This window comes from Neolamprologus multifasciatus, chromosome 8, assembly GCF_963576455.1.
Source record: "Neolamprologus multifasciatus chromosome 8, fNeoMul1.2, whole genome shotgun sequence".
NCBI lineage: Eukaryota > Metazoa > Chordata > Actinopteri > Cichliformes > Cichlidae > Neolamprologus > Neolamprologus multifasciatus.
The window spans coordinates 5,763,641-5,788,815 of NC_140446.1; the positions used below are offsets into that span (position 1 = coordinate 5,763,641).

At 41.6% G+C, this 25,175-nt stretch overlaps 1 protein-coding gene across 7 annotated transcripts in view; it reads left to right on the top strand.

The window, feature by feature from the left end:
• Positions 1-25,175, top strand: part of thrab (thyroid hormone receptor alpha b) — a 240,256-nt gene that overhangs the window by 198,615 nt on the left and 16,466 nt on the right. For all 7 annotated transcript variants that reach the window (XM_085169644.1, XM_085169641.1, XM_085169643.1 and 4 more), the window contains 3 exons: positions 86-291; positions 12,715-12,861; positions 15,722-15,980. In XM_085169644.1, the coding sequence (XP_085025770.1) occupies positions 86-291; positions 12,715-12,861; positions 15,722-15,980 (612 nt within the window). The remainder of the gene's footprint in view (positions 1-85; positions 292-12,714; positions 12,862-15,721; positions 15,981-25,175) is intronic.

The window sequence follows — 25,175 nt, forward strand, 5'->3', positions numbered from 1 at the left end:
CTTTATATATATGCAAACAAATTTCAGGTGATTTTTTCTTTTCTAATTTCTTCCTCCTCCTCTTCCCACCTCCTTTTCCCTCCAGTGGTACTGGATGACTCAAAGCGGGTGGCTAAACGGCGCCTGATTGAGGAGAACAGGGAGCGGCGTAAGAAGGAGGAGATGGTAAAATCCCTCCAGACCCGTCCGGAGCCCACGGGGGCCGAGTGGGAGCTGATCCGCTTGGTGACGGAAGCCCATCGTCACACCAATGCTCAGGGCGCACAGTGGAAGCAGAAGCGCAAATTCCTGGTGAGAAGCTACGGCACAGTGATACACAGCCAATTGTGATTGTGTTCACTTTCTATAGTTCCCATTATTCTTCAGTAGAGAAAACATATAGAGGAGATAACCAAAGTATTTGAATATGAATATAATATTAAAGCATTTTCTTTTCTACATTGTTGCCGCACTGTTTTTCCAGCATATTTAAGTGATAGCTTAGGGTTACCTCAGCTGGGATTTTTCATTGCTGTCATTTCTTTAGAGCAATTTAAGGCGACTTCTTACATTACAAGATTATCTACTGAAAAAAGTAGCTTGTTAGGTTTCACCATTACCTTAGAAAAAAGCTTCTTCTCCGACAACATAAACAGCAACAAGCTCATTAATTTTACTCAGAGTGACAGCCTTAGCCGAACTAAAATCTGTTTAAAATCTGTTTTGAAGCTGGCGTAATTGCCTTCCTCAGCGGGCTTCACAAACAGTGTTGGGGGACTGTGATTAGCTTGCAGTGACTGAGGTGGAGCTCCGTGTAGATCACAGACACTTATTGATGTTGTTTGTGTCAGTTTCACTTGTAAGTTCAAGGTGATTACGGCATGATGTAAAGGTTGTCCTCTCTGAAATCCAGCAAGCTGAGCTACAGATATACGCTGTGGCAAAAGTACAATTCGTTGTCTTTCACTATAAAGGAGCCATAGTAGCTGCCCACATACAGAAACTGTGGGGCAAGTACAGCAGCCTTTTAACAGCATAAAATTGCTCCTTTAAAAAGTTTTTGTTTTGTTTGGTTTGGTTTTTTTGCATTACTTGATTTGCAAAACTTATCTGAGAACTCTTTACATCAGGAATACCGGTGAGAGACATCAGAAGCAGATTATCAGTGTCTTTTATTTTGAAAATTCTTTCTTTTGAAAGCAAACAATCTGCACTTCTGATTTGTGTCAACTTTTCGCACTTTCATAACCACTTAGCGAGTAGTTGGCGAGTTCTTATACACAAGGCGTTGTCTTTAATGTAAACTATGAGTGACTGTGGCAGTCTGCTAGCAACCAGAGCCGTCACAAGGAGGCTCAAAGTGCAGCACTGTACACAGCGTTGCAACAAATTTCACCTAGCAGCAGCAAACAATACTCATCAGTGTTCCATTTATGGAATACTCGGAGGTTGCCGGGGTCTCGCCAACCAGTCTCTAGACCTGTTCACTGGGTTTTAGCTGTCAGTTTCACAGCAACTGCCAGCAACGTCCAGCAACCACTTACACTCATGGTTACTGGACGTTACTAGTCGTCACTGGGTGAAATCAGAAAGCACTACGCCACATACCTCTTTGCAATTGTTTTGGTCTCAAAGTAATGTCTGTGAAGGTTCTCAGTCATCCAGGTCATTGTAGTCAAAGGAGCTTGCAAAGAAAAGCGTCTGGACTTCTTTAAGTTGCTTGAAGACGTTTCACCTCTCATCCGAGAAGCTTCTTCAGTTCTAAGGTCAAATGGTGGGGAGTCCCAGATTTAAACCTAGTGGGAGTTTCCCCCCACAGAGGGACAAAAGGACCCCCTGATGATCCTCTAATCGCCTGAGCCAAGGTGTGAAACTGGGTGTGGGTCCCAATCAGCCAGGGTTTCGGATGAGCTCGTTGTGAAACCTGGCCCCACCTTATCATGCGAATTCCTGAGGTCAGATGGCCCAGGATGTGAGTGGGCGTTAAGGCGTCTGGGGAGGGAACTCAAAACTGGATTATAGATGGCAGACAGTTGGTGTCGTAAACCACCGCCTCTGTTCAAAGATGGTCGCTCACAGTGGACATAGATGCTTCTTTCACTTCTCTTTCAAACCATCTGTCCTCTCTGTCCAAAATGTGAACATTGGCATCCTCGAAAGAGTGACCTTTGACCTTAAGATGCAGATGAACTGCTGAGTCTTGTCCTGTGGAGGTGGCTCTTCTGTGTTGTGCCATGCGCTTGTGAAGTGGCTGTTTGGTCTCTCCAATGTAGAGGTCTGGGCATTCCTCGCTGCACTGTACGGCATACATCTCAAAGTAATGGATTGCCACAGTCACTTTAGGTTTGAGTGGTGGTTGAGGAATAGTCATTTTTCCCTAGCAACCAGTGGTTGGCAGGCTGTCATCAACTGGTCTTTAGACCTTAACATCATGGCCTGTTTACATCGATGACGAATCAATTATCTTATTTAGTATTTTGATTTATCAACCTTTCCACTTCAGATTTTTCCTCATTTTTAAAAAGTTCATATTAAAAATATATTGCATGCATCTTAATTTTGGGATGATTTCAAAGCTACCCAAGCTTTTATAGGAGCCATCACACCCATATTTCTTAACCTGCCTGCATACACAGAACCAGAGAAGCTCTCTGTGCATGTGTGAATATGTGTGTTTGACAGTGATAATTACATTTACCCCAAAAGATTTGAGGCTTATATGAACTTTTAATTTATATTCATATTTTGGGAGTAAAAAAATACCCATTGCAGAAATGAAAAGAGAACCACTCCTGGCAGAAGCATTCCCACCTGAGTAATGTTATAATATTTCTTTCAAGTCATCTCCTTCTTTCACTGGTGTGGGTTGTTGCAGGGAACACATCAATAATAACTGCACTTATAGTACTATAGTACAAGTTTCTTTGGATGGGTTCAGTTCAATTCAACTTTATGTATACAGCCCCCAAATCACAACAACAGTGACCTCAAGTCGCTTTAGATAATATGGCGAAGACACTACAGTAATACAGTGAAACTGAAATATTCAGACGACCCTATGAGCAAGAACTTGGCAACATTAGGGAGGAAAAACTCATTTTTAACAGGAAGAAACCTCTGACAGAGCCAGGCTCAAGTTTAAGTCACATTAAGGTCATTTTAAATCTGTTTAAAGCACTAAATATAGGTTGAAAATACCCAATAAACACAAACACCACTATCTATTTCACACAATAAAATTCTGTTGCTCTATTTTAGTGTTTTCCAACAAACATGCAGTCACTCACATGTCTTTATCGCTGTGTATTCCCTGGTCTTTTTCTATTTTTCTCACCTCGTCTGTGCCTTTATTCCTCAGTTCAGTTGTGAGTTTTATTCATTCAAATCTTCTGGGTTCTTAACAGACATAATTCTCCTCATAGTTTTCACCTCAACCTTTCGTTTCCACTTTAATCTCACGCTTGTCTTCATTTCTTTGTTTTCTCTCTCACTGTCCCCCGGCGTCTCCCCTCGCTTTCCTTTCTGTTTTGCCCATCTGCTTTCCGTATGATCCTTTCTTATCTCAGCCAAGGCAAATCCTCAGTCATTAGCGCTCATCTGCAAGTTGGCAGGCATTGTGTGCGTGTCTCTCGCACACTGCTCTCCTGCATGTGTTAGTGCTCAGATTCATCCTGGACAGCCCCGTCTGGGTGTCCCCGTCTGTATCAAGCTCCCCTGTCACGCATAAACACAGACTCTGACCTTATGTTTTGGCTCAGGCTTATCGGAGATACTTACACAGTTTTAAGTGCCTGTCAACAGCTTTGCAGTAGAATGAGATGATATGTCATGTCCAAATCAAGGCGCTGTATTTAAAAAATTCTATCCCGCCGAGGTGGAGAGGGTTTCAAAGCATTTGCGGCCTGCTTATTGCAGAAGGCGGTGGATGGATGGGATGAGAAGATGGGGCCTTATGGGCATACTCGCATAGCTGCATAGCTTTGTCCTGTCGCCACTCATGACTCATGACTTGGTTGAAGGCTACAGTGAGCAGGTGGAAGGTCAGAGTTGGTGTTAAAATTAGTGTTAAACGTATTTTTAACATCACTTAAAATTAAAGCGCTTTATGTTACGGACGGGTCTTGCACCAAGCAGAATTTAAAGCTCAGCAGTAACCCTGAGCTTGGTTCCTCTAAAGGATAAACTGTTCCATTTCACACAGCATTCACACACTAACGGGGAGCTGGAGTCACTTAACCCTGAATATCTAAATTTAAATGCTAAGCCAACCAGGATCAGCCCATTCTGCCCTATGAGGACTACTACTTTAAAACAGCAGCAATCACACTCCTTCTCATACACTGTTCAGCACGCAAATGATGCCTGATGCACTGAGGAATGACCCTCCTAACTTAGACTGCAGTGTTTTCCTGAGAGAAGAGAAGAAATTCAGTATGTTGGATCGCTAGTTTCATTGTTACGCTGCATATATCAGGTACAGATCAGATACAGGCACAGAACAAATAAAGAATATGGGGGGGGAAACATGAGTACCTCGCATATATGTGTGGAAACCAGCTGCAACCCACACGAACAAATTGAAAATATGTAAATAGTTCGATTTCCTCTGGTGGCCGATTGAGGCTGACTACTGCAGCGATCAGTAGCGGTGAACTCTTTTGTGAAAATGGCAAATTGTAAAGCAGAAATAACTGCCTGATGCTAAAAATGGTTTTGTTCTCTATAGCTGACTTAAACCTTTATAAGCACAGGGGAAAGTTAAACAGTCGTGTGGATGCCAATGCACATTTTAAGCATGAACTCACCACGCTAAAAGTCCCTAGAACCCTTTTGTTCAAATATGGGAACATTAAGACCATGGCTGGCAATAATCTCAACACAATGCAGCCTAAAGTGGAAATTTTAATTCTAATGCATCTTTTTTAATTAAAAAAAAAGTAACAAAGTGCTTGAGAGAGGTGGTCCTTAGGTGTCATTCACACAGGCCTAGACACGGGATAGCAACCTGCTGGCAACCTTCAGTCTCCAGGCAAAAACGTGTATTCTCCAACTGCTTCGCAAGAGGTTGCCGGCAGTTGGTAGGTGAAGTTCAATTCAATTCAATTCAATTCAATTTTATTTATATAGCGCCAAATCACAACAAAAGTTGCCTCAAGGCGCTTCATAGATACAGAGAAAAACCCAACAATCATATGACCCCCTATGAGCAGCACTTTGGCGACAGTGGGAAGGAAAAACTCCCTTTTAACAGGAAGAAACCTCCGGCAGAACCAGGCTCAGGGAGGGGCGGGGCCATCTGCTGTGATTGGTTGGGGTGAGAGAAGGAAGACAGGATAAAGACATGCTGTGGAAGAGAGACAGAGGTTAATAACAGATATGATTCAATGCACAGAAGTCTATTGATACATAGTGAGTGAGAAAAAACTCAATGCATCATGGGAATCCCCCGGCAGCCTACGTCTATTGCAGCATAACTAAGGGAGGATTCAGGGTCACCTGGTCCAGCTCTAACTATATGCTTTAGCAAAAAGGAAAGTTTTAAGCCTAATCTTAAAAGTAGAGATAGTGTCTGTCTCCCGAATCCAAACTGGAAGCTGGTTCCACAGAAGAGGGGCCTGAAAACTGAAGGCTCTGCCTCCCATTCTACTTTTATGGTCTCAAGTTGGTCTCAAATAAGTGTCTGGTGCTACCCCGAAAACCTTATTACGATCAATTTGCCCGCTAGCAGACTGCCACAGTGGCTTGTAGCTTGCGAATTGTCTACAAGCACTTGCCAACTCTTTGGTAGCGGTAGTGAAACTGTTAACAGTGTGAAGCGCAGAGAGCATTCACCTTCAGATTAAATGTGTTGTTTCAGCAGTAAGGCACGACTTCTGGTCTGCTTCCTCTAGCACTTGTTGGGTATTTAACATACTTTCTATGTAAATTACAGGTGACCACTGGTTCTAGCAACCTGAGAAATTCAAAGTATATTTTTAGTGCCTTAGCCTAAGTGCAACGAGTTTCAGCCAGTGACAGCAGCAGCCAACAGAATCCAACCAGTTGAGGGAAACACATTTTTTCCCTACTGACCAGGGGTTCCCATTGGGTTGCTGACTGCTCTCTAAGTCTGTGGCTGAGGCTTTACAGACTATAAAGGATAATAAGAAAACATCTGCTATCATTACACTTAATCTAATTTTTAGACCAAGAAGAAGTGACACATGAGTCACTCTGTTTCCATTTTTAGTTTTGTGCGCTTTGTTTGTTTGTCTCGTGGCATCACCCACAGCACATTGTGGCAGTGTTGACTGCTTGTGAAGGAAACCGTTTCAGAGATAATGCGAGGCCTGATGTTTCAGATTTTTCATTGTTGCTAAGGCCAACTAACATATCTAGCCCATTGAATCATTTGGCCTTATGGAGGGGAACACACTGCTCTGACTTGTAACACAGTGTTCTCTCTCACACGCTTTGGTCTGGAATCTGGAAACGGCGTTGACGAGAGAAGATTCGGTTCAGCTGTGTGCGGCAGCTGTGCCTGTGTGGGTCTCTACAACGGTCCAAAGGTCATGGCATTCCTAATTGTCTGATAGCGTTTCTATTAAAAGTAATAGCAAATCTCGTTCGTTCACAGTTCAACGCAGTGTGCAGAAAATGCACGAGATAGTTTTGTTTGTGCACACCTACATATTCACGTATCCATCAAACGAGCTGACACCAAAGTGTAACGTCTCGTCGACGTCAACAACCCCGTCTCAAAGAAAGGAATGTCAGCACACTGGTGGTCTGCAGCTTTCCAGTGCAGTAGGATAAGATTGATTCCATGTGTATTCAAAAGGCTTTTCCCTCAATATTCACATAGTTCTCAAAGATAGAACTACAATACACGTGATCGTACAAATTAGTGAAGCATGAATGCAAAATTATTCACTCATATTTACTAACAGGCGGGATGACGAGCTATCCTTCTTCCTTCTACTTCCCGGCTACTAATGATCAAAATGCACTGCTTGCTCCAAGTTTTCTATTCAGTTCGTTAGGCGGGAGAAGTGAAGCATAAATCGTCACGGCGGCACTTCATCTCACACAAACCTCCTTTTTTCCCCGATTGGTCCTGAACTTCTGACCTTTAAGCTGTTGCTCTCAAAAACATTAAAAGGCCTTGAAAAGCTCTCTCCAGCTACTTAGTTGTGCTACAACCAGGCAATGAGAAACAGACATATGTGATTCATGCATGGTGGGCATATGGTTTTGGTTGAACAGAGATATCCAGAGTAACAGCAGTTTTTTAACCTGTACTCATGAGGTGCTCTTACGATCATGCCATGCAGTTCATTTCACTCTACTGTGTATTTAAAGCACTGATATGCAAATGATATGTGACCTTGTATATCTAAAATTCTTGCACCTTGCAAAGTCGCTTCTGAGTGATTGGCACTGATAACAATTCGGCATGTTGTGGCAGTTTCACTATCAATGTTCCGCCACATTTCTGCGATTGGTGATAATATATTCATTAGTAATCCATTTTAACCACACACATGTTCACCGTTTCACAACAGTGCACCCAATTTATCTTCTCCAGCTCTGCAGGTGCAAACTTTTTGCAGAGCTAATGCATCTGATAAAATAAAAGGTCAGGATGACACTGCGGCAAAAAGTTTTTACTGTTTTCTCCTCGTAATGAGCAAAATTCCCTGAGTGTAATGCTGCTTATCTTCAAGTCTAAATATCTTTTGGCTTCCTTTGGGACACATTCTGGGCATTTTCCTTTTCAATGTGCAGTTCAAGGAGAGCTTAACACTTATTAAAAAGCCTGTTTCGGCTCCCTGACTAACTAGTCTGTACAGCAGCAAACAAACACATAATCCCTTGCCATCTCTGCGGATACAGCTGAGTGCATTTCCTCAGTGTCACCCAGATGGCTATGCAGTAAATAAACAATAACAGTTGCAAGAAAATCACACGAGTCCATTAGAAAGCACATATGAGCATTGCATAGGCCAGAGAAGAGGAAACTATTTACAAATACTAATTAATACCCGTGCATTCGTTGTGCATGAACGGCTCTATGGCAATTCACCAGCTGCAGTCATGTGAAAAAGAACGTTTTCACAGGCTGTGAAAGTTTTAGAACATCCCGATAACTTGAAGTTAGCATTTTCTGTTTGACTTTTTCAGTCTCGTATCCATGTGGAGGAATTTTGGCCCAATCTTCTTCACAATGTTGCTTTAGTTCATTGAGGTTTGCAGGCATTTGTTTATGCAGAGCTCTGTTGCAGCATTACAGTCGGTTTAAACACGTGAGTCTTTCCTTTTTCTGTCATTCTGTTTTGGATTTGCTGCTGCGCTTGTGATCATTGTCATATAGCATGACTTAGTTTGGGTCAAACTCTACCTGCCTTCACTCTTGTATACCTCTTTTTGGTATACGAGAGTAATCTGTGGTCGACTCAGTTACTGAAAGTCTTGTGGTTGCAAAAGAGGCCTCCTCCACCACTCTGACAGTTGGTTTGAGGGGTTTGTGCTGGTATGCTGTATTTGGTTTTCACCAATTGCGACGCTGTGCATAATGACCAGACATCAACGTTTTGGTCTCATAGAAGTCTTGTGTTTTATTCACATGCAGCTCTGCAGACTTGCAGCTGTATCCTTTTTACAGAGAGGAGGCTTTCTCCTGGAACATCCTCTAAGTCTTTTTTTAATTGTCCTGTCATCAGCTTTAACATTTAGCATCCTTGTTGTTTATCCATCCATCCATTCGCTTCCGCTTCTCCTTTTCAGGGTCGCGGGGGGCGCTGGAGCCTATTCCAGCTGTCATAGGGCGAGAGGCGGGGTACACCCTGGACAGGTCGCCAGTCTGTCGCAGGGCCAACACACAGGGACAGACAACCATTCGCGCTCACATTCACTCGCACATTCACACCTAATGGCAATTTGGATTTTCCAATTAACCTATCCCCACAAGCCGCATGTCTTTGGACGGTGGGAGGAAGCCGGAGTACCCGGAGGGAACCCACGTAAACACGGGGAGAACATGCAAACTCCACATACAAAGACCCCGGGCCTGATGTTGGAATTGAACTCAGGACCTTCTTGCTGTGCGGCAACAGTGCTAACCACCATGCCACCGTGCTGCCTTGTTGTTTATTTGTTGTTTATTTTCAGATTGTTTTGGGGGATTTTTTGCAATTTCTTTGAGCATTGCACACCACGCATCTGACCTTAGGATGAACAGCCACTGGGAAGAGTGTAGCATTGTGTTAACACACAATTGACTGATCCAGAACAGTTAGGCAGTTGTGGACTCTGTAAGGAATGATTTAAATACACTACTCACACATATAGCTAGGTTAAAACTTGGAAAAATTGTCCTGCAAACTAGATACACGAAACAAATGCTATTGAGCGGACTCTTAAAAATTGTGAACTGTATCACTGCCAGAGCAGAACAATGCTGCATGAACTTTATTCAAAGAACTGAAGGCTGCATTTGCATTTTATTGATTAGGCGAGCTTTACTGAATCGCTTTTAATTTAAAGATACTGGATGCCACTCCTCCATAATACGCACTTGGCAAACTATCAAGTCTACTTTGTCATGTTTCATTTAAAAGGTCGGTAAGTCTGAATGAGAAATGAAAGTGTTTAAAAGTGTTCTTGTGTAAATAAAATTGTACCCATGAAGTCGGGTAGTGACGATGGGATCTGTGGAGCGTTGCCTTTACAGATGCATTGGTTCAAAGAAGAGAAGACCATCTAAAACTCTGTCTGCTGCTGCTGACATCATGTGGGGTGGTTTCTGCACAGGCTGCAAATATTGCACAGTAGATTTGTATTTTTTAGCAGATCTAAAGCTGCTTGCTTTCTTTAAGTGCGTCTCTTTTGTCCCCATTAAGAGTGAGGGACACCAGCTGATGTTAGCAAGTGACCAAGCACATAAAGTCATTGAGAAAAGGAGCTAAGGGAGGTTTTCCCAAAGTCTTCGGCCAGGTGGCTATCGAAAAGAACATCTTCTTTTTACACTGTCTGTGCACTCACCTTTTTACCTATACTAGTATCAGCTAGTGAAGTGTAGTAATCTGCAACGATTGTATTTTTGTGCCTGTGCAAACTTCACTGCGGATTACATAACATGTTTTGCCAGAGGACCAGTGAGAGTCAGCGTCTGCGATTTGAGCTCTTTTCTTTCCAAGTTTTTTTGTTTTTTTGCTGCCTCTCTTTCTGCTTGAGAATTTGAGTAGAGGAGTTTGCGTCAGCAAAGCTTGGAGCAGCACTCGTGTGCGATTTCATGACTCACGTTGCCACACAGCATGATGAACAGTTTACAGAAAATGCAGGCTGAAATCCATCAGAAGCAAAATCCCAAAGGATGATCAGATGGATGTGATCAATGGCAGCATGAGCTGAGCGACATTTTTCCTAATGAATATTTGTAATCAAGTCCGCAGATGATGGTGGAAAATTTGAGTGAAATACAAACTTTGCTTATGCCGTACAAATTCATCACACAGTACAGTGACATGATGGGATCATTTCCAAATCACATTAAGTCCCCTGGTAATACTAATCCTGGATGGATTGAGTTAAAGACTATATTACATTGTCATCTGTGTCAGTTGTGAATCGTGACACAAGCTAAACCCGAGAGATCTGCCCGTCTCTCTCCCGACAGCTGTTTTCCCAACACTGACATGAAAAATGGCCGCTGACCTCCACCAACAAAAGCAATGTTTTGTTTTGGCTCCTGCACGACAAGAGTTGCAGTCCATCAAAGTTATTATAACAACTACTTGAAATTTTCCATAATTGCCCGGCTTTCAGCCTCACAGCAGAGGACTGGCTGTGTTTGCAGTGACTTACGCAATCCTTCTTCCTCTGCATCATGATTGATGACTCTTTGTTCGAGGTGATTATTCCTCTACTTTTATCTCATCCCATTTATAGCCGGAGCAAAGTCTGAATAAATGACTCTGTCCCTGACACATGCTTTATTTACTGGAGCGGGAAACAATATTTTTCATAGTCATAACATCAATTCAAACAACTCTGTAAACATATATATTAGTGATCGGCAGTCTCCCTTTAAGTAAGTGTAATCTGTTTGATTATATGTCCCCGTCCTTTCTCCAAGGACACTCCACTGTCCTCTGAAAAACTGTTTGTTGATTTGCAGCACTTTGTGGAAGACAAACCATTTAGAAAGATGTTGTATTTTGAAACACCTTAAAGAAATCCCATAAAAAGGCCATAATATTTACTGCTTTGTCTGAGGTGCTCAACTACAACAACACACCGTACGAACTGGAAAGGCAAGCAGCTGTGACTGGGAGTTGGCTCGAATTACTTTGCTATTAAAAAAGGCTATGCGTAGTACACATAGACAAATGTAGCCACAGTTAAAAAAATGCAAAAATGTCTGTCTTAGACTCCAGAGGCAAACATGGAGACAAACAGGAGGGATGCACAGCTGACTGTGAGCGCACGATATCCTCAGCACATTTCCACTCCATTTATTTTGTAATTTTGTGCAGGATCATGCTTTAAACTATCTGCACAAGCTGATGAATGACATCACTTTAATGTCAAAGAGACATGAGGGGTGTGTTCCAAAGTCTGTCCTGCACAGGCCTCCTCAGTGTCCTCTTAAGTCAGGGGCTGTCCAACTCCAGGCCTCGAGGGACGGTGTCCTGCAGGTTTCAGATGCATCCTTGATCCATCACAGCTGATTCAAATGGCTAAATTACCTCCTCAAGATGTCTTGAAGTTCTCCAGAGGCCTGGTAATGAACTAATCATTTGATTCAGATGTTCTGACCCAGGGTGAGATCTAAAACGAGGTGGCTGTAGCTCAGGTGGCGGAGCAGGTCAGCCACTAATCAGAAGGTCGGTGGTTCGATCCCAGGCTGCCTCCTGGCTGCATGCCAAATATCCTTGGGCAAGATACTAACCCCATGTTTGCCTACTGGTGGTGGTCAGAGGGCCCGGTGGCGCCTGTGTCCGGCAGCCTCGCCTCTGTCAGTGCGCCCCAGGGCAGCTGTGGCTACAATGTAGCTTGCCATCGCCAGTGTGTGAATGAAGTGACTGAATGTAGTGTAAAGCGCTTTGGGGTCCTTAAGGACTAGAAAAGCACTATACAAATGCAGGCCATTTACCATTTAAAACCTGCAGGACGCCGGCCCTTGGGGCCTGGAGTTGGACACCCCTGTCTTAAGTCATACTGGTTCCCACGATTGGTACAGAAGCACTTGACTACTGTCCACTGAATACTTAGGATATTATAGGCTTTGGACAACACTGAGCATGGTTGTTTTTGATGTTTTTATGGAATTGTTGACTGTAAGCATTTGAAACAATGCAACTGACCCACAGTTCAGTCAGTTCAGTCTTTTGACTGCATTTAAAAGATGTAGGTAGCAATCGTGACATTGTGCATTGTTTAGTAAGCCCTACTTTATCCTTGTTTCTGACTCATAATTTACAAAATCAGCATTTTGTTGCACATAAGTGTTAAACCAACGACTGAACCATTAAATATTCATCAAAGTGTTTACTGAGGTCAAAGATCGAGGGACCCTCAGGGCTGGTTTGCAGTTGCTTGGGCATTAGAAGCCTGGGCTTCACTTTGCAGAGCTGTAAACTAGGTTCATCATATATGGATGAAACAGTTTTTATTCTTTTCTGCTTTACTAATATCTACTTTAACTTTTCCTCTGTGCACTAATCAACCGCCCACATTTATTTCCCCATTTAGCCAGAGAAAATCGGCCAGTCTCCAGTCGCTCCAACATCAGACGGAGACAAGGTGGACCTGGAGGCCTTCAGCGAGTTCACCAAGATCATCACTCCCGCCATCACCCGTGTCGTCGACTTTGCCAAAAAACTGCCCATGTTCTCTGAGGTGAGTGGCGGTTAATTTGACCTGAAGAGCACGGGGGAGGCCAGAATTAACACAAAAATTGGCAAAACTGTTCATTTACCACAGCTAAACCAAGACTGCTTCAGTTTACCAGAAAAGTCCAGCACACAAGGAAAGTGCTGATCATTTACATATTTCCTCGAGCAATCGCAGTGTTTGCAAAATAAACCGGCCTTTGTTTCTGACAATTAGTGAAGCATTCCTGCTCCTGTTTGGCCTGCCTCACTTAGCAGCACGTAATCATGTTTCCCTTCTGCGCTGCTTGTAATGAGACCTCGGGTGATTGGATAATTATCAGGGTGTATCAGAACTGTTGTCTAGCGGGACAGCTGTAGTGACAGAGCAGTACGACTGTGAGTCTGCAGCGTGATGAATTACAGAAGAGGAAAAAGTCTTTATTGTGATCTATTAGAGTTTATGAAAACATCACTTTTTTATTTTTTTAATCAGCATATTTTAATGCATTGTATAATTATTATACAAGAATCGCTATCATGATGGATACTACTAATCAAGTCAGCATCTGAGCATGAATAAACTCCTCATAGTGCTCCCAGAGCTGGTGGTTTAGCTATAACAAATTTAAAGTTTGAATATTCCAGACACAAGCACATGATCAGCGATGTTTAATTTCCTATCTTCTTCTCACATTGTAACATATTTTATTATAAAAGAAGTCATTTTAATCTGATTAAAGAGGCAGAGGGAGGGAACTTGTTTGGCTTACAAGCGATCAATTCGTGGCTCTGCAATAAATTACTAATAAGAATCCGCAGAAACAAAGCCAGCATTCGTTTAGCCTGTAAAAATTAATCTGTTGCTTTTTGACAAATTGACGCAGTACTAACTGCATTATTAGGCATTTACTTTAAGCCTACCCCCTAGTTAGAAATTTACAAGACAAATCAAGCCAGTGAATGTCAATTAATCTGCTCTGCAGTCAAGAGCAACGAGGGGAGAAACCAGCTTACATCAAGGTAGGGTTAATTCAGCACATCAGAGGCTGCAGATTTAATTGAACAGGTTTTAACCCAGAGTTTCTAATATCCATGTAAATCAGGGTGTATTAGTCATAATCTGTGTTCATCAGTGGGGGGGGGGTGGGGGAAGTACGCCTATTTTCAGCCCATCTTCATATTTCTCCTCCTCCCATCCCTTCCTCTTTAGCACATCTCTCTGCCTTCCTTGCTCTCATTTATTATTTAGTATCCTCTTTACCTAAATTCTCTCTGCCATTATTTGCTGTACTGCTTTATTGACACTTGGATAATGGCGAAGATGTGGGAAGGTAGCAACGCAGCTGAGTCATATCTAATGTGTGAGCACTAAGGCAATCAACTGAAGGACAGATAGTTCTCATTTTTCTATAAAACTTACGTAATTAAATAAAAAATTGGTGTCAAAGATTCAGTTTGTGGATGGCAGGTTTACAGGGCGGTACCAGCTTTGAAACCATGGATGTATACAGATGCCAGTGTTTGAAATAATGCTGCAGAAGCCACTGGCATTTTTTTGTTAGCTTGCTTCATTTTTGTAGTTATTTATTACTACGACCCGTTGATATCGGCCATAAAATGAGATTGCTGATACAAGCAGCTTAATTGAGTTTCCACTGAAGGGTGTCTGGGATCCAGATTGGCTGAGGAGCTCAGTAATTTAGGGTTGGACTCAGATTAGAGCCACTATTCCTCTACATACATACAGGGTGGGCCATTTATATGGATACACTGTAATAACATGGGAATGGTTGGTGATATTAAAGTCCTGTTTGTGGCACATTAGTATATGTGAGGGGGCAAACTCCTCAAGATGGGTGGTGACCATGGTGGCCATTTAGAAGTCGGCCATCTTGGATACAACTTTTGTTTTTTCAATAGGGAGACGGTCATGTGACACATCAAACTTATTGGTAATGTCACAAGAAAACCAATGGTGTGCTTGGTTTCAACGTAACTTTATTCTTTCATGAGTTATTTACAAGTTTCTCTTTGTTCACAGCCATTGACATGTCGAAGAGTTTAACACGTGAGGAGCGGATCAAAATTGTGTTGATAACTGGTGAACGCAGTAACCGGGTCATTGCAGCAGATTTCAATGCAAGACACCCTACGAGACCACCCATCTCCCAAGCTACAGTTAGCAAACTGCTTGCGAAGTTTTGTGTCAGCCACTGATGTTTCTTGCTTCATTCTTGCTAACTTCATTCAGCAAGAGCCCACAGCGTAGCACTCGCCGCATGTCACCGGAGAGTGGCATTAGTTGAACATCCCTTCGGCTGATATTAGCTACTCACAAATGGCAGCCTTACAAACTCCAGCTACTGCAGCATCTCAACGAGGATGACCCAGATCGGCGCACAGAATTTACAGAATGGGCAAAACTAAAATTGTTGTTGCTTCCAATATTCAAACAAATCCTTGCCCATTCTTTGCAAAACAGCTCCACAACTGCCCTGTGACAGCCTCAGAGGTTGTCTAAGAGAATATTGGAACAAAAATCTGAAATACAGTAAACTAAATAAAATACAGTAAAAATGGGTTAATAAATTTGGTAAAAACATACAAGGACATCAACTTTCAGATGACATTAAAGTGACTCAGCATAGACAGCATGTAAAGTATAGTGGTATCTTTTATTGAATGATTATTTATTTATTTTAAAAACCTGTTAAATCGTTTTGTTTTTGGGGGTTTTTTTGCACTTAATGTTCACGTCTATTTTTAGCCTTTCGCGTGACCGCTTGTCTGTGAAAAGCGCTTCATAGATAAATTTTCCTAACATTTTGAGAATATGACAATATGTTTGCTCGGAAATGAAAACGAACGTGTTTTTCATTCACCAGCTGCCTTGTGAAGACCAGATCATCCTGTTGAAGGGCTGCTGCATGGAGATCATGTCCTTGCGCGCAGCCATGCGCTACGACCCGGAGAGCGAGACGCTGACGCTCAGCGGGGAGATGGCTGTGAAGCGGGAGCAACTGAAGAACGGCGGGCTGGGCGTGGTGTCGGACGCCATCTTTGATTTGGGCAAGAGCCTGGCACAGTTCAACCTTGACGACACGGAAGTGGCGCTCTTGCAAGCCGTGCTTCTCATGAGCTCAGGTTATTGCTAAAACCTTTATTCCACATATTTAAAGCTACATGGCAGACTCTGGACTTGTTGCACATGTTATTAGTGATGTATCAGTTTGAATTTAATGCAATTTAAATGCAAATTTTCAGTCTCCTTTGGCCTTGCAGTTGCAATACAAAGACATCATTACTCGCTACTCTACATATCATACAATGTAGCCTGTTTTGAATCAAAATCTAATTATAGTCTGAAGATAAATGTCCACATGCATATTCAGTGTTGGGAGCTCAATTTAAATATGATGAATAAGTCTTTGCATGTCTCTAGTAGGGATGGGTATCGTTTAGGTTTTATCCGATACCGGTGCCAAACCGGTACTTTTGAAACGGTGCCAGTGCTTAAACGGTGCTCAAACCGGTGCTTAAAGAATGGAGAACACAAAATTGGTCCAAAAACCTCTCATGTTCAGCTGTTTTTTTGTAAAAAAGATAACAATGTTAGCCTTTTCTGCAGCTATGGGGCATATATGGTATCACTCTTGGCTGGAAGCAGTGCTTAAACAATGGAAAAAACACAAACTTTGTCCAAAAACCTCTCATGTTTAGCTGTTTTCCATTTTTTCTTTGGTCATTTTAGCCTTTTTGGCCAGGGTGAAGGGAGTATCTGCCATCAAACAAGAAGACAGCCGCATGTAGCTATGACGGTGTTTGCTAGTTCACCTTACATGCATTAATTTAATAACGTGGTTAGCCTACTCAACGTAAATTACACACAAACAACATTAAGCTGCTCGTCAGAGAAGAACGGCTGCTGCTGCATCATCATTTCTGCTACACTGGCAGGGCTAGGGGCCAGGACTCTCCTCTTCGGGTTTTTGGGGGATGATGCTAACTCCGGCTCCGATAACAGGCACCACACCCGCAGTAGATGTGCTCGGTGTGAGGTCTCGCAGCAAGCTATCAAATACGGCGCATTTCTCGGTTTTAAAAAAAAAAAACGCTATGCGTCGCCAGGTGTTTCATCGGATTTGAGGTGTTGCCTCCTTTGACAGTATCAGCTTAAAGCACTTGTTGCAGGCTGCTGAGTTTGCATATTTTGCTGTGAAGTACAACCAGACTTTTGATCGCTTCGCCTTGGGCATTTTTAATCTGTAGCGCTGCTCTAAAAGAACGTACGTACATGGACCCGCCTACTATCCTCGGAAACGTAAAATGATTGGCTAGAATCTAAAGTGTTTCACAGCTCAGGAAAAAAAAGCACCAAAATAAAGCACCGAAATAAAGCACCGAAATGTGCGCTGCTTTTCGGTCTGGTTACTACCGTTTATGTCAGAACCGGTGCCATCATGGCACCGGATACCGGTACCCATCCCTAGTCACTAGTCTTGGTTTATTTATTGTAGAACATTTATTACGTACACGCGCAAAATTGCAGTTTTTTCAAATAGTAGGATGCAAAAAAAGAGGGGATGCCCTCGTCTCTCTCAGTGCATCCACCAATTATTTAAAATATGGCAAATATACATAAATAATATATTAATATATATTTGGTGCTGCTGCACGAAAATCATACATGATTCCAAACGTTTTTTACAAATAAATAACTGAAAAGTGGGGTGTGCGTAATTATTCAGCCCCCTGAGTCAATACTTTGTAGAACCACCTTTTGCTGCAATTACAGCTGCCAGTCTTTTAGGGTATGTCTTTACCAGCTTTGCACATCTAGAACTGAAATCCTTGCCCAATCTTCTTTGCAAAACAGCTCCACAACTGCCCTGTGACCAGAGATGGGCAGTCCGATTACTTTTTTCAAGTAACGAGTAAAGTAAGGGATTACTATTGCAAAAACGGTAATTAGATTACCGTTACTTTACTGTAGGAACGCTGCGTTACTGCGTTACTAAAACTGTGATTTTTTTGCGATAATGTCTCATGACAGTAACGTAAGCAAGTGCGACGTTCGTGACAACAGCTGTGTGCAGATCAACAATGGATCATATATCGAGTGCAGAGAGAGTATGAGCGTGCAGCGTTTAAAGCGTGGAAGTACTGACCTTACTTTAAGTTTGATTCCATAAAAAGTGACAAAAACATTAGTGTCCGTTGTGCGTGGGAAGAAAACTTCTTTTTACAGCGAAAAAAAACCCCTAAACTTCCAAGCAAGCACCGAGTGCGCAACGACGTAATTGGAAATTCACAGAGAAACTCGCGGATTCTTCCACTGACCGCTGCGGCACACCTGCACCAGGGTAAACCTCCGCCTAACCCCACTCCTGCTTTACAGGTGAAAATAGAGCAGCAGGACCGCTAGTCTTTGACTTTATTTATTTTCTGCTGTGTTTTACTTGCATCTATTTGAAAGACTGAGTGTAAACACACACAAAAAAAATATTTTATGTGCTGGAATGTGCAGAAAATAGGTTTAAATGTTAAACAAATTTCTTCCAGTCAGAGAATGTTGCAGATAATTACATTTTTGCTTGATGCATAAAGTTAAAAGATTAAAACTAATAAAACAAGTTTAAAAAAGAGACTTTTCCATTTGATTACATTTTGTATGATGGATTATGCAGAAAAAGTAGAACTGAGCTGAAAGATCTATCGCTTTATCACCTATTCAGGTTGTAAATCTTTTTTTAAAAAAGTAACTAAGTAATTAATTACTTTTGAAAATAAGTAATCAGTAAAGTAACGGGATTACTTTTTTGGGGAAGTAATCAGTAATTAGTTACTGATTACTTTTTTCAAGTAACTTGACCAACACTGCCTGTGACAGCCTCAGAGGTTGTCTAAGAGAATATTGGAAGCAACAACACCACGAAGTCCTTGAAGACTTCATGGTGTTGTATGTATGATTTTGACAAATATGTATGATTTTCGTTCCACTTCTCACGTGTTCACCACTTTGTGTTGGTCTTTCATGTGGAATTCCAATAAAATTGATTCATGTATGTGCCTGTAATGTGACAAAGTGTGGAAAAGTTCAAGGGGGCAGAATACTTTTGCAAGCCAATGTATGTTTCACTTCATATTTTTCCCTGGTCATACATGCCGCGGTGCATCCTTCAGAGTGTGCATGATGGAGAAAAATGTGTGAATGCAGCTTGTAGTTAGTCCTCAGAAGTAGTAAGAGAAAACACTTACACTAAGTAGCAGTCTTTTTGAAATATATGAAATATATGATATGAAAAAAACTGGCACAATGCCACCAACAATACGTAACCACATGTGATGTTAATCTGCAAAGGGATGAAAGCTGCTGGTGCTAGCATCGCTAAAGTATCCCCACTTATGCTAGAGTCACACTAGTTAAAACAGTGACTGGAGATTGCAGCGCCACCAAAATTATGGCAACCATGTGCAGTGAATTTGCAGCCTTGTTGTCTTTGAAACGGTTGTTTTTAAGACGAGGATCAACTCTGCAACCGCTCGCAGTCAGCTGCCCTTCTCAGAATGACTTTGGTGCGCCAAGACGCCTTTAAAATGGCAGTATAAGAGAGTTCATTGCTATCATTCTGGGATTAAATGGGGTCAAGCTGGCATTAAAAGCAATCTGCTTGTGATAATACAGCAGCTATGTGTGATAAATAAGCGAAACTGCAAGTCTATTGCTTTCTGTATGCACATAAATTCACATTAAACAGAAATTCACGTCATGTGCTTACATTCAGAGTCCAGCCAGAATTTCATAGATTTCAAATATAAATTCCTCCACAAATAGCGAAGCAGTTGCTGCCAAAATTGCATAAGCACTCAGGAACCTTATAATATATATGAATATACCCAGACTGCAACCAGCTGGCAGACAATTAAGCTGAATTCCCTATTTAAAAGAGACGCAATGCAAAAACATTGTGCTCATCGGCACAGACGTTGGCAGTTTGTCTGTATTTGCAAATTCAACTGCAATTATTTGCTAACCTTCACCATTCTGAGTGACTTCAGTCAGCCTGAGTCACATGGGGGTTGTTTGAAGACAGGTTGAATACCACCAGGCACCCTATGCAATCGCATTGTGATTAAAAGTGTTATGTAGGTGTTGCAACCACATAAGTGCGAAAGAGAAAAAACATTAATTGCAGTCACCACATAACCACCAGCCTTTACTAGTCACAAGGATGTTGCCATCCTATTTTTATTCTAGCGTGACTGAGCCAATAAAAGTGAATGTGATCTTGCCAGGTTGCTGTGTTATGTATGCATATTTCAACAGCATATGAAAAATGATTTGACTATTGAAGCATGTTTTAAATGGTTATAAAGGGCTATATACATATATATAAATAAATATATATATATATATATAGGTGTGTATATATATATATATATATATATATATATATATATATATGTGTATATATATGTGTGTGTGTGTATATATATATATATATATATATATATATATATATATATATATATATATATATATATATATATATATATATACACACACATATATATATATATATATATATATATATATATATATATATATATATATATATATATGTGTGTGTGTATATATATATATATATATATATATATATATATATATATATATATATATATATATATGTATATGATATCCTGTCGGTGGCGCTGTCACTTGGTGTTCGCTCGCTCGCTCTGTGGTATAGTATCGCTTCCTGTTCCTGCTCAAACACAGTGGTGTTTCTGACTAGCTTATTTGCTTAGCAGTTTAATTAACAACTTTTAAATACATTCTTTTTTCACAGTATAATCTTCACGTGCTTCATCCGAAGCACACTTTCTGTGTACTCACTACCTAATTTATAGTATTCACTCACTGTCTCTGTACTGTTTCGCTAGCTTAGCTCGTAGCCGACCCGTTAGCACCATGGCTACTTCACCTGTCCCTTCTGCACTTTCTTGCTCATTGTGTCAGATGTTTAGTTACACCTCGGCCTCCTTTAGCAGTAATGATATCTGTAACAAATGTAGCATATTTGCAGCTCTGGAGGCCAGGATTACTGAATTGGAGACTCGGCTTTGCACCCTGCTCTCACCCTTAGCTAGCCAGGCCCCTGTAGCTGGTGCAGCCGAAGATAGCGTAGGCCCCGCTAGCTGTTCCCCGGCAGACCCCAAGCAGCTGGGGAAAGGCTGGGTAATGGTGAGAAGGAAGCGTAGTCCTAAACAGAAGCCCCAGGTACACCACCAACCCGTTCATGTGTCTAACCGTTTTTCCCCACTCGGTGACACACCCGCCGGGGGTCAAACTCTGGTAATTGGTGACTCTGTTCTCAGACATGTGAAGCTAGAGACACCGGCAACCATAGTCAATTGTCTTCCAGGGGCCAGAGCAGGCGACATTGAAGGAAATTTAAAACTGCTGGCTAAGGGTAAACGTAAATTCAATAAAATCATAATTCACGTCAGCAGTAATGACACCCGGTTACGCCAATCGGAGGTCACTAAAATCAATATTGAATCGGTGTGTAACTTTGCCAAAACAATGTCGGACTCTGTAGTTTTCTCTGGTCCCCTCCCCAATCAGACCAGGAGTGACATGTTTAGCCGCATGTTCTCCTTAAATTGCTGGCTGTCTGAGTGGTGTCCCAGAAACGATGTGGGCTTCATAGATAATTGGCAAACCTTCTGGAGGAAACCTGGTCTTGTTAGGAGAGATGGCATCCATCCCACTTTGGATGGAGCAGCTCTCATTTCTAGAAATATCGACAAATTTATTAAACCCCTCAAAACATGACTATCCAGAGTTGGGACCAGGAAGCAGAGTTGCAGTCTTACACGCCTCTCTGCAGCTTCTCTCCTCCTGCTACCCCCCCAAAAACCCATCTCCATAGAGACTGTGTCTGCTTCCAAAAAGACAAAAAACAAACTAAAAACCAGCAACAAACAACTTAAACAATCACAAAGAAAGAACAATACAGTATCCACATCTGAACCAAAGAGTAAAACAGTGAAATGTGGATTATTAAATATTAGGTCTCTCTCCTCCAAGTCTCTGTTAGTACATGACTTAATAATTGATCAACAAATTGATTTACTCTGCCTTACAGAAACCTGGTTGCAGCAGGATGATTATGTTAGTTTAAATGAATCAACACCCCCGAGTCATTCTAACTACCAGAAATCTCGAAGCACAGGTCGAGGGGGTGGTGTGGCAGCAATTTTTCACACCAGTCTATTAATTAATGAAAGACCAAGACAGACTTTTAATTCATTTGAAAGCCTGATGCTTAGCATTGTCCACCCCAGCTGTGAAACTCAGAAACCAGTCTTACTTGTTATCATCTATCGTCCACCTGGGCCTTACACAGAGTTTCTGTCTGATTTCTCAGACTTTATATCTAATTTAGTTCTGAGCTCAGATAAAATAATTATTGTGGGTGATTTTAACATCCATGTAGATGCTAAAAATGACAGCCTCAACATGGCATTTAATCTGTTGTTAGACTCAATTGGTTTCTCTCAAAATGTAAAAGAACCCACCCACCACTTTAATCACACTCTAGATCTTGTTTTAACATATGGCATAGAAACTGAACATTTAACAGTGTTTCCTGAAAACCCTCTCCTGTCTGATCATTTCTTGATAACATTTACATTTACAATAATTGATTACGCAGCAGTGGAGAGTGGACTTTATCAAAGTAGATGTCTTTCTGAAAGCGCTGTAACTAAGTTTAAGAATATAATCCAGCCACTGTTATCATCGTCAATGCCCTGTACCAACACAGAGCAGAGCAGCTATCTGAACGCTACCCCAACAGAGGTCGATTATCTTGTTAATAATTTCACCTCCTCACTACGTACGACTCTGGATACTGTAGCTCCAGTGAAAACTAAGGTCTCTAATCAGAAGTACCTGACCCCGTGGTATAATTCTCAAACACGTACCCTAAAGCAGATGACTCGTAATCTGGAGAGGAAATGGCGTGTCACAAATTTAGAGGATCATCATTTAGCCTGGAGAAATAGTTTGTTGCTTTATAAGAAAGCCCTCCGCAAAGCCAGAACAGCTTACTACTCATCACTGATTGAAGAAAATAAGAACAACCCCAGGTTTCTCTTCAGCACTGTAGCCAGGCTGACAAAAAGTCAGAGCTCTGTTGAGCCAACCATCCCTTTAACGTTAACTAGTGATGACTTCATGAACTTCTTCACAAATAAAATTTTTATCATTAGAGAAAAAATTACCAATAATCATCCCACAGATGTAATATTATCTACAGCTACTCTTAGTTCCATTGATGTTAAGTTAGACTCTTTTTTTCCAATCGATCTTTCTGAGTTAACTTCAATAATTACTTCCTCCAAACCATCAACGTGTCTTTTAGACCCCATTCCTACAAAACTGCTCAAAGAAGTCCTGCCATTGATTAATTCTTCGATCTTATATATGATCAACCTATCTCTAATAATCGGCTATGTACCACAGGCCTTCAAGGTGGCTGCAGTTAAACCTTTACTCAAAAAGCCATCTCTAGACCCAGCAGTCTTAGCTAATTATAGGCCAATCTCCAACCTTCCTTTCATATCAAAAATCCTTGAAAGAGTAGTTGTCAAACAGCTAACAGATCATCTGCAGAGGAATGGTTTATTTGAAGAGTTTCAGTCAGGTTTCAGAGTTCATCACAGCACAGAAACAGCTTTATTGAAGGTTACAAATGATCTTCTTATGGCCTCTGACAGTGGACTCATCTCTGTGCTTGTCCTTCTTGACCTTAGTGCAGCATTCGATACTGTTGACCATAATATTCTATTAGAGCGATTAGAACATGCTGTAGGTATTACAGGTATTGCACTGCAGTGGTTTGTATCATATCTATCTAATAGACTCCAATTTGTGCATGTAAATGGAGAGTCCTCTTCACACACTGAGGTTAATTATGGAGTTCCACAGGGTTCGGTGCTAGGACCAATTCTGTTTACATTATACATGCTTCCCCTAGGCAGCATCATTAGAAGACATAGCATACATTTTCACTGCTATGCAGATGACACCCAGCTCTATCTGTCCATGAAGCCAGATAACACACACCAATTAGTTAAACTGCAGGAATGTCTTAAAGACATAAAGACTTGGATGGCCACTAACTTTCTGCTTCTTAACTCAGATAAAACTGAGGTCATTGTACTCGGCGCTGAAAAGCTTAGAAATATGGTATCTAACCAGATTCTTACTCTGGATGGCATTACCTTGGCCTCCAGTAACACTGTGAGGAACCTTGGAGTCATTTTTGACCAGGATATGTCCTTCAACGCACATATTAAACAAATATGTAAGACTGCGTTCTTCCATTTGCGCAACATCTCTAAAATTAGAAATATCCTGTCTCAGAGTGACGCTGAAAAACTAGTTCATGCATTTATTACTTCCAGGCTAGACTACTGCAATTCATTATTATCAGGATGTCCAAAAAACTCACTGAAAAGCCTTCAGTTAATCCAAAATGCTGCAGCAAGAGTACTGACAGGGACTAGAAGGAGAGAGCATATTTCTCCTGTTTTGGCTTCCCTTCATTGGCTTCCTGTTAAATCCAGAATTGAATTCAAAATCCTGCTCCTCACATACAAGGTCTTAAATAATCAGGCCCCATGTTATCTTAATGACCTTGTAGTACCATATCACCCTATTAGAGCACTTCGCTCCCGCTCTGCAGGCCTACTTGTTGTTCCTAGAGTATTTAAAAGTAGAATGGGAGGGAGAGCCTTCAGTTTTCAGGCCCCTCTTCTGTGGAACCAGCTTCCAGTTTGGATTCAGGAGACAGACACTATCTCTACTTTTAAGATTAGGCTTAAAACCTTCCTTTTTGCTAAAGCATATAGTTAGGGCTGGACCAGGTGACCCTGAATCCTCCCTTAGTTATGCTGCAATAGATGTAGGCTGCCGGGGGATTCCCATGATGCATTGAGTTTTTCCTTTCCAGTCACCTTTCTCACTCACTATGTATTAACAGACCTCTCTGTATTGAATCGTATCTGTTATTAATCTCTGTCTCTCTTCCACAGCATGTCTTTATCCTGTCTTCCTTCTCTCACCCCAACCGGTCGCAGCAGATGGCCGCCCCTCCCTGAGCCTGGTTCTGCCGGAGGTTTCTTCCTGTTAAAAGGGAGTTTTTCCTTCCCACTGTCGCCAAAGTGCTTGCTCATAGGGGGTCATATGATTGTTGGGCTTTTCTCTGTATCTATGAAGCGCCTTGAGGCGACATTTGTTGTGATTTGGCACTATATAAATAAAAT